This window comes from Kryptolebias marmoratus, linkage group LG1 (assembly GCF_001649575.2).
Source record: "Kryptolebias marmoratus isolate JLee-2015 linkage group LG1, ASM164957v2, whole genome shotgun sequence".
NCBI classification, from domain to species: domain Eukaryota; kingdom Metazoa; phylum Chordata; class Actinopteri; order Cyprinodontiformes; family Rivulidae; genus Kryptolebias; species Kryptolebias marmoratus.
In genome coordinates, this window is record NC_051430.1 from 11,339,200 (window position 1) to 11,349,575 (window position 10,376).

Genomic DNA, 10,376 nt, shown 5'->3' on the forward strand with positions numbered 1-10,376 from the left:
ATAGCTGAAAAATTGTGGAAGGAGATAGGTGCCAAAAAACGTACGGAATAGTTAAAGAATAGATAATAATAGATAATAATAGATAATAAAGAGAAACAGGAAAACAATGGTGTGAATGCTTAAAAGCATTCACACAATAAAGCAAACATTGTCAACAAGGTATTACTGATAATTAATGAATGTCAACACACACTAAACACCAGTGGTAAGCGTGATTTACAGGTACCCAGCAGACAATCATGTCTTCTCTAGCGGCGGAACACAGAAACATTAGCTGACCTTTACAGCACAGAGCTGTTCCTGTCAGCTTCATTCAACTTAATGTTCGTTTTACTTTTAGAAATCTTTAATGACCTACAGACTGAATGATTTGTCACATTTTACAGAGACAAAATTCTACAACAGAGCACAACAGTGGGACTTAAAAATACACTTTGAGTTGCTTTCCCTCCCTTTTTTAAATAAAACAAGTAATTTAATCTACAAGAACTGAACAACAAAGACTGTAGTGAGCGTTTTTCATAAAAACACGAGTTAGGGTGTCGTCTGCGAGCAGCTTATTGTAGATCTCCTTTTCTTTAATTTCTCAGCCTCTCAACCTGAACGTGTGAAGTTAAAAGAAAACAAAAAGGCATTCCTGAAATTCAACAGAGCCGCGTGTCTGAGGAGGACGAGACGTGGCATCAGCAGCTGATCTTGCGCCCAACAAGCAAAGATCTACTTTTTGACAAAACAAAAGCAAAAACACTCGAGCTGTTTCTGTAGTAAAAAAACAACAACAACCTAGCATTTCACAGCCCGCGCTCAGTGTGGGCTGTTGCTTACAGAGAAGCCGACTTTGTTGACTCAGCCACAAACTTTAACCATAAATCAGCTGTAAGACACAGCAACAGGAATTAAATTTGTCCAAAAAAAACAAAAAAAAAAACCCAGCAACAGTGATGAACTGCAACAGATTTAGCCACAGCCTTTTAGAAAGAAGAGTCTTAATCTGTCTGTAGATGAGACAGAGATGATAAAAAAAAATCATCATTCAGTGTAAATATGTCACAATTAATTGCTCATAAAATGAAGTTCAAGTGAATATCTTGTTTCCAGAAACAACCTGTGTGTGCAGCTCATTACAGTAACAAAAGTGTCAAAAATTAACTTTAAACACAATATTATTTACTCCTCATTAACAGCTTTACTGGTTAATGTTTTGGGAATGAACTGGTAGAAATGCTGGTTGATTTTATAGGACTTTATTACAGGACTTTTTTTCTAACATGTTATTTATCAGTAATGCTGTCTCATGACCAAAAACAAAAGTCTTGTGGTAAAGCTGGTTTCAGGGGTGCTGTTAAACCTTTTAACTGCACTCCTAATATTTTTAATAATGAGGGGTGCTGTGTGGGGAAAAAAAAAAAAATATATATATATATAGTTTAGACCTCTGCTTTTTAAAATGTTCTGATTTATAATTTATATTCTTTCCCCTGCAGTATCAAAAACGATGGTGAGCATCCAGCATTTTTCTTGGTTTCAGTACTGAGTGTGAAATTCTAGTATTGAGACCGCCCGAAAACCTCATCCAGCGAGTTTTCACGTGAAGTCTTGATGATGCAGCTCGCGGCAGAGCAAAGACAGGTGAAACTGTTCGTCATGAGGGGTCCTGTTAAAGTAGATCTGCTTCATGAAAACACTGTAACTAGTCAAGCCCATGCCTCAAATAGTTCATGTCAGCCAGAGGAGGTCAAACAAAGCACTGATGGTTATTTTGGTCACACTTCCAGAAAGCCAGAATCATCATAATCACATATTTTTTTCTTCTATTAAGCAGCTGAAACAAATCCTGAGGCTGTATTGCAGCTGCAGTATGAGTCGTGAGCTTACCTGATGGATCAGAGCTTCTCACAGTGAGCTCGTAGGTCAGGTCTGAGAAAAAAAAAAAGAGGAAGGTTACTCGGATGCTTGATGGGTTGAAACAGAGTAGCTGCCATGCAAAATACCCCTTGTTACACACTATCTAGCAGCATCATGGGTAGGTTTGTGTTCTCCGTCCTGTAAATTATTTAAGGGCAGGGCTGAGCTCACCTGTGCATTGCTGCTGTAATCTGCGGATCTCCGCGTGGAGCCCCTTCAGTGTGTTAGCGTGGTCCTGCTGCAGGAAGAGCAGGTTCTTCTGGGCACTGTGCAGCTGGTTTTCCAGCGTTACGTTTGCTGATGCCATGTCAATTTGTGTTCGGACCAATCTTGCGACTTTGACAGAGGGATGAAAGAAAAGGCAAGGAGGAACGAGAAAGACAAGGAAGACCGTAAACAAAAGTTCGACCTTCTGGCAGACAGAATAATTAAATCTCATCCCCCATCTAGTAAATCTGCCAGCCTGACTCATTTCCACTGCAGAATGTTATTAACATAGTTGTATGATAAATGTAGAAATTATTTTGAAAAAAAAAAATCATGCACCTATAATAATAAAAAGCTCAGTGTGTGTGCCAATGTTGGAAGCATAAGAAGATTACGCTACCAAAGTGATCAATCAAAACAAAACCACAGCCCAGAGATGAAGCTAAGCCTTATCATCTCATCACAAAGCAATCTTCTACTACTAAACCAACCTCTACTTCCTGACTTTCAGATCACTGTTACAGGCCAAACAAACACCTCATATCCACAGCAACCCCCAACAACAACAACTGCCTCTACCAGCAGAACGATGTACTTAACCGCACCATAAAAAACAGCTCAGGAACAGCTTAGTTACTGACACAGCCACCATCTCCACTGAACTCAGACGGTGGCTTTATTGTTGTGGCTCACAGGCACTAACAACAAATCACATAAACGTTCCTGGTAATTTATAAGCCAGTGGGACTTGTTTCAAACAGCCACCATCTGAATGATAACATGAATCTAATATCAAATCTAGTCCTTAAAAAGATAATGCAGCCATCTTGAAGGTGTCAAATCCCAGGTTTGTTTGGACACTTTGTTTCTGTTTTCCTTGTATTTATTTCTGTTATTGTTTCAGTTCTCCTCGTTTCATCTTTGTTTGACCTTAGTCGCCTTGCAATTTCCTCCCCTTTCCCAGCTGCTAGTCATTTCCTTGTCAAGTTACACTCGTTCCCTTCCCCAGCTGCAGTCAGTTACCTGTAATCAGTTCCTTTCTCGTTTGCACTCCTCCTCAGTATATTAAGCTCCCTGGTCTTGCTCTCGACTGGCTCCTCTGTTGTGTTCTGTCGGTCTCCCATGACCGTCTCCTTGTTCCTTGAGCCTCTGTAAGTCTTTGCCTTCAGTTTCTTAATTAAAATATTATTTTTTTCCTCATTCTCGCTACCTCCCCTTGCTTGCATTTCGGTCCTATACCCAACAGCACTATGACAGAAGAGGAGTTCTGTGGAAAAAGTTATGAACAATTTATATATTACTTGTAGATAGCTCTTTAAGTGAACTCTGCTCTGAGAACTAAAGGTAAAATTAAATCGAATTGATGGACAAGCAGCTAGTTAAACCCAGCCAACACCAAAGTGAACAGATGCTGATTTAAAAAAACCCCACAGATCCAGTTTCCAAAATTTCATAGCGTTCACGCAAATGCTGCTTGCTCAAACCGTGAAGTTCCATGTAAATAAGGATTGAATGCAAACGTGACAACAATGTCAACGTTCATAAAACAGGGCTAGCATATGAAGCTGGAGTTGTTTTAAGATGGCAGCAGTTCACTTTAGTTCTTGCTGCGTTTGGACCAGCTGTTAGCTCATCGGTTGTGTCAGAAATAAACTCCATTTCTCCAAACTGAGGTTTAAACAGCTATCCACAACTGGTAAGATATTATTTGTTCATAGCTTTTCCACAGAACCCCACATCCATAATGACTAAATAAAACCATTTAATTTTATTAGCAGATGTATCTGTAAGCTTCAGCATTAAAACCTTTATTCTTCATTTTTGCTTCACCATGATCTCATCCAGCATCCTGTCCTCACCATAATTCGAAAAACACTAAAACCTCAAACATTAATCCATGTCAGGCTGATGCTGGGTGTGGCAAGTCCGATATATATATATATATATATATATATATATATATATATATATATATATATATATATATAAAACCACCCTCTTCCTTCCCTGCTCTGCCACACCTTTCCTCCTCCCTCTCTTTTCACTGGTCGTCCTCGTCTCCCTTGCGAAGCCACAAAAGCAGCGCTCACTCAGTCTACCCGTCTTCGCTTTCTGTCAGACACTAAAATCAGAAGATGGGACGACAGGACATTGATCCATGCAAAACGCTCCCCTACAGCAGCGCATATATAAGTGTGCTTCAATAAAACATCCCAGAGCTTCTCGCCCTTACATCACCAGCTCACTTACATGAATAATGCATCCCATGACACCAGGCTGGATACGCTCCTTGGTTTTCAGTTCAAAGTGTTTTTCCTTTTTTATTTATTTATTTTGATGCCCTAAAGAAGAAAACTGAAAGCACACTATTACCAAAACACTGAGTGGTCTGAACAAATACAGCGAGTCGTGTGTCATAAAGACAGAGGGGATAATCTATTATTGATGAGCAATGTGGAGTCCTTCCGGTAAACCCTGCTCGCTCCTAGAATAGCTCAGAAAGCTTTCCACTTGCGAAGACATGACCTCACACAACTCCACTATCAGCGCGCATTAAAAACCTACCGTAGTGTGGAAGTGACAACGAGTGCAGGACTTTAGTCAGTTCAAGACAAACTGTAATGTGCAGTAATGTCACACCGGCGTCACCCTTTTATTATCGTTCTGTCTTAATACGCCATCCACATTTCCCGTACAGAGAATATAAATAATCGATGAGCTGCAGCAGCACGAAACATTAGTGAGCAGCTACCGTTCCTGAGCCACAACAACAAGATCTTAGCGGCAACTTGAAATGAAGCACACAAAAATGTCCGAGCTTTATATCCAAGCATCACCTTGTGAAACTGTACTTCTTTCCAAAGCCTTCTCTAAATCCATGGCGGGATGTGTTTTGGAAACTCTCCGATACAGATAAACCTTCCTAATCAAGAGAACAGCAACAATAATTAAAGGTCTAGCATTCCTTAAAAGAATGCATATCGCCCGCCACCTTTAGACTAAGATTATCTTGTCTCATATTTCTTGAGAAATGCAGCCGATTCTGTCAAACCTTAAAATGAAAAACAAAACTTTTATACACAATCTCATGTCATATTGCGAGATGTCACACACTCAGGTTATGTGTTGGTATTTTCTCTTAGCGACTACCACACCAGATTTTAGCTTGACAGCTGGTAAATCGACTGAGTTGTAGTCATTTTTGTGTTGGGTAATACTGATTTGCTGAGCAGCCACCCTGAATTGGACTGACTTCAAAATTTAATCAGCTGTAAATGTACATCCGATGATTATTAACTGAAAGTGTCAATGAAATCCATCCAGTGTTTCATGAGATATTTTGCTAACAGAGTTGACTCCAACAGTTAATGCTAAAGTTTTAAGCAATGATCTTAGCAGCGGGATAAGGAAGCACTTAAGTGTGTGTTGCGAATGACTCTCAGCTACTACCACAACACATTTGAGCAAAATGACTGTAAAATTGACTGAATTGTAGCCATTTTTGTGTTTTCCAAGGCCAGTTGGCTGGGGCAGCCATCTTGAATCAGGATGGATCCAAAGGGTAATCAGGTAGAGGTAAGCCCAGTGATTATTTCCTGAAAGTTTAATTACAAACCTGTCCAGCAGTTCATGATATTTTGCTAACAGAGAGAGACAATTGACTCCAAATAGTTAATTGCAATTAACGTTGTGCTCATAATAGCTGTTGGAGATGAATTATAGCCATTTTAGTAGTTTTTTTATGTCAGTTGGCAGTGGCAGCCATCTTGAATCGGGTTGCTTCCAAAAGTTAATGAGTTGTAGATATAATGATTATTTCCTGAAAGTTCCATTAAAGCCTGCCCAGTGGTTTATGAGATTTCTTTGATCACAGACACATGGACACATCTTACCTGGGTGATGAAAACATTGATAAGTAAAGGTTGACCATTACAAACAACGTGTGCCGGTCTAACGGGCTGTAAACATAGATGTTAGCTGGCAGGACGACCGATCCTGTAAACTTCAGCACCTGCATTGCGGACAGCACATCAAATCAAGGCTGACAGACGCTGCCGGGGACTCATTATCCCACGCGGACGTTCTTGTAGATTATTAATAGACAAGATCAACCGGGACTTGACCTTCTTCTTTGTCGTTATCAAGTTAGACATTATTAATCACAAATCGGAGCCATGTGGTGAGCGACGCATGTGAGGGGATTCGAGGTATTTCGGAATGGACCTTAAGGCGGGATGCCATCGCAGCATCTGATGGGGGTCATTACCGAGGCTGTCCTTGCCAGCCTGGCGGGGTGCCGTGCTGCTGCTGCCCGGGGAGGAGCTGTCCACTTCCAGGAGCCGCAAACAAACACGCTCATCCCCGCAAAACCACAATTAAAAATAAAATAAAATAAAATAAAAACCTACCAATCGCAGACTGTGGCGCTTCCTGGCATTTAGGTCCAGGTGCGTTGCAGCACTGCGCACAAATTGACGACTCCCCCCATTATTTATGACACGAGAACCTAAATGGGAGCTAAATGCCTCTAATGTCACACCAGCTCGTTCCTCGGACCCGCCGAATCGGAACAGACAATTAGAAGCACGCAAAACAAGCCGCTGACGGCCGCTCCCGGCTCAATAAGCGCGTTTTTATCCGTCGCTAAATTAAATTGTCCGCCCCGCACAAGCGAGTTACGCTGTGACGCTTTTACTGATGCGGGCTAGCTTGACGGCTAAAGACACCGCGACAGCGCCTTAAACCTTACCCCGCAGCTTACCTTAAGGCTATAAATACACAGCGGTCGAACGGTCTTTTTTTTTTTTTTTTTTAAATAGAGCAAATTGTCGTCCTGGCCTCGGCTAAGCTCATTCCACCTTGCGGGGCATGTTGGTGATGCTGAGGGGCTCGCCTCTGTCGGTGGAGAGCGGAGGGTGTCTGTGTGTCAGCTCGCTATCAAATCTCCCTGAGCTACGAGACAAAATAAAGCGATGCATCATGGGAGAAGGAGTAAATCACAAACCGCCTGACCTAAAGACGTTCACGTATAATCAATATATCTGACTAACGTTGCTATTTGGAGTTACAACTTGCTTTGAAACAGGTAGCATATTTGCAACAAAACAACGTTTAGTTACCTTAGATTGTCCAAGCGGTGTCGTTATAGTTCTCGTCCTGAGCGTGCGCCCGTTGTGCGGTGATAAGCGTCATCACCATAGCAACATAGTCTGTGCCAAGCTCAACCGAGGCGCACTTGCGCCATCCAGTGGCAGAGAGGGTACACTGCAATGCAGTGATTGCATCCAGATGATCCTGCGGCCGTCAGGTTTCATGTAATTTGTGTTTACCTGGATTATCAAAGGGGACGCTGTTGGGCAAAATCTAGACAGCAGAGGGAAGTGTTGCTCTTCTGAGGTTTTTATATATTTTATTTTATTATTCTTTACACACCACATTTCCCAATCTTTAACACTTTTGCACCTCTCAGCACTCATGGAGTCACACTCTGAGAGATGAGATGACAACATTAAACACAAAAGAAAGAAAGGGATGCAATTAGTTCAGCAATTGTGTAGATAATTTACCATTCTTCTCAAAGTAAAACTACAATAATTTTGGTATTTGATTGTTCTGTGGTGGCATGTGGTAATATCAAAAGATTTAGACAATACATAATTTTTGGAACGATTAAGACAGTAATCATTAGCCTTCAGTGAAGGTACATTAAGGTATTGATGTCTTGTTGCAGGCATTTCTTGCTCAGGCTCAGGAACGTTACATAAAACCATTTTTATTGAACGCAGTACCTGAGTGCATCAAACCAAATCAAGTTCAAGTCAGATCAATCAAATCAAGTCTACAATGCAAAGTAAAAAAACCCCCAAAAACATGTTTAACTATGAATTCAAAAATGTTCTTGTAGTATTAGGTTTAGGCTTTTTAGGCAGACATAGGGTGGGAAATTGTTCTGTAATCTGACTGATTCTTGGAAATGAAGGTTTAAACAGAACCCCCCAAAAAAAAAAAAAAAAAAAAAAATGCTATCTGTTTTGTTAGCAGCATACAGAATGGGCTAACCTGACACCCATAGGCATTTATTGTAAGAAAAACACAACCAAAGAGGTCAGAAACTGTAACTAAATCCAACATGAAGAAATTACAGCAAAACAATAACTAAAACATATAATTGGATATTGCTTTCAAATCATCGCATTGCGTTTTTTGCACACAGCTTCTAAAAGCTCAAATCTGCAGCTTTGTGGGAGAAGACATGAGAGAGTTTTTTTACCGCTGACACTCAGGTTCAATAAGCTGTCAGGTACATCAGTGAATCAGAGAAGCCTCAGAAGAACAGTCTTCAAGTTTTATCTTCTGTTTACATGATCCATAGGTATAAAAAATGCAGCAGAAAATAGATTTATGTGACATTTTAGAAAATGCCTGATCTGAAAAAATAAATCTATTACATTTAAACACATTTCAAATATAGACTTTCTAGAGAAGTAACTGAACTTGGTTTGTTTTTTCAAAAAAACTTTTTTCTGCCCTTTTTCTCCTGAGTCTTTGAGTCTGGGGTGTGCAAACTTGAAAAAGGCAAAGAAAACTTAGAAAAAAAAATCACTATAAATTATTTCTGGCCAGAAAAACTCCATGTGATGCAGCTTCTGTGTAAAGAGATACAAACTTTAAAAAAAAGCATTTCTTTTCATTTCCAGCCTAAGACCAAGTCTCTCGTGTACAAAATAAAATAAATAAAAAAACGTGTGGAGTAAATGGAATTATTGTTCACTTCTAGAGATGGTATTTTGTTTTAAAGCAGGTTTTAATCTTTCCTTGTCTTTGTCCTGTTTGCAGTAGGGATTAAATTCTTCTAATTTCTTTACTTTTAGTGATTCTGGCACTCTTCCCAGCTCCCAACCGGTTCAGGAGAAGGAAAGTTACACTCCCTCAAGCAGAAGGGAGTTGAAAAATAAATCCCCCGTGGAGACCCTTTCCTTCCGTGAGATTTGTTTTACCTGCACACAGCTCGCCACCTTCATATATCATAAAATAACTCATTGAGAGGAACTAACCAAATAAAAAGAAGCAGGCTTGACTCTTAACGTCCTACATTGTTATTTTGGCCTCTGCTAACAGGGGGTCCGGTTCTGGTTAAAATCAAGCTGAGAAAAGTCCTTCGCACACAAACTTCTCTCCCAGCTGAGGTGTGCACAGTCAGATTTCCTTTAAAAACTCTCATAAATATGTCTGATTCTACTCCCGAGCCCATCTTTAGATTGAGAACCTGGTTTTATGAAGTAACCAATGAAATACGTTCCTTCGAACACAGGCAGAAATAAGTGATGCCATACAGATGGTGGCAACGGCTCTGGACGTGGGCCCAAAAACTGATGGAAAAGCAATAAGAGTGAGCCATGAAGCTTTTCTTACAACTTCTTGGCATCCGTCACATATCAGCGAGATAAAAAAAAAATGAATTTATGTCATTCCTGAATGTGTCTCGTTGGTCCAGCTGCTGGATTGCGAACAGATAGAATCACAGATGAAATGTCGGCACATGGCAGCGTTTTACTGCGCCCTCCTCTGTCAAGCTGCCAGCACAAACACTTCTCAGGTTGTAACAGTTTTACAGTTGTTATATTGAGATTGGCAAGGCAAATGGCTCTAAAACTCTGAAAACCTAATTTCATTTTCCAAGACTCCCTTTTTTTATTTGTGTGACCAAAGAAAAACAGTCATCAGAGTATCACTTACAGTGGCCTGCAATAGTCGGGTTAACCTTCCTGCTACTGCGAATTGTTAGGCGAGTCTGATGGTTGGATTTCCAGATGAGAAAAAGCTAAATATGTCCAGTTTCTTTAATAGTTCAGGGCATGTTACTTTCTTTAATTTAAGTCATGGATATGAAATGATTGTCTGAATGTATGACTCCCAACAGCATGATTGTCCTGTTGGGAAGGTCAATCTCTTTTCATTTTCAGGTTCTTAAAGATGGCTCACCTCCAAAACTTAGTGAAATCTTACCTGAGTCACTGGGTGCAACATCAGCCCAAACCATTATTATTCTACGCCCCCCTGCTAACAGTTGAAGGGGAGTTTAATAGTTTAGGCCAAAATTTAACACAAATTTCTTCTTAAACATAACTTTTCTGACTGCAGTCATAAAAAGTCCCAACTTTATTTAAAGATGGCTCAGTCTAACTAATATTGGAACGTTTAAAACATAATTATTGTAGTGCAACTGATCAATGTTTTAGGCCTAACCTTTGTTATTTTTTCAA

The 10,376-nt window shown here is 40.2% G+C and overlaps 1 protein-coding gene across 5 annotated transcripts in view; it reads right to left on the reverse strand.

Annotated features, from left to right (window-relative positions):
* Positions 1-7,298, reverse strand: part of ccdc92 (coiled-coil domain containing 92) — a 13,490-nt gene extending 6,192 nt beyond the window's left edge. The window contains exons 1-3 of one of the 5 annotated variants that reach the window (XM_017435343.3): positions 7,233-7,298; positions 2,077-2,241; positions 1,876-1,917 (exon numbers count right to left, since the gene is read on the reverse strand). In XM_017435343.3, the coding sequence (XP_017290832.1) occupies positions 1,876-1,917; positions 2,077-2,212 (178 nt within the window). In that variant the 5' untranslated portion in view covers positions 2,213-2,241; positions 7,233-7,298. The other 4 variants (XM_017435341.3, XM_017435345.3, XM_017435340.3 and 1 more) reach the window with 4 other exon arrangements.
* Positions 7,299-10,376: the final 3,078 nt, after the last annotated feature.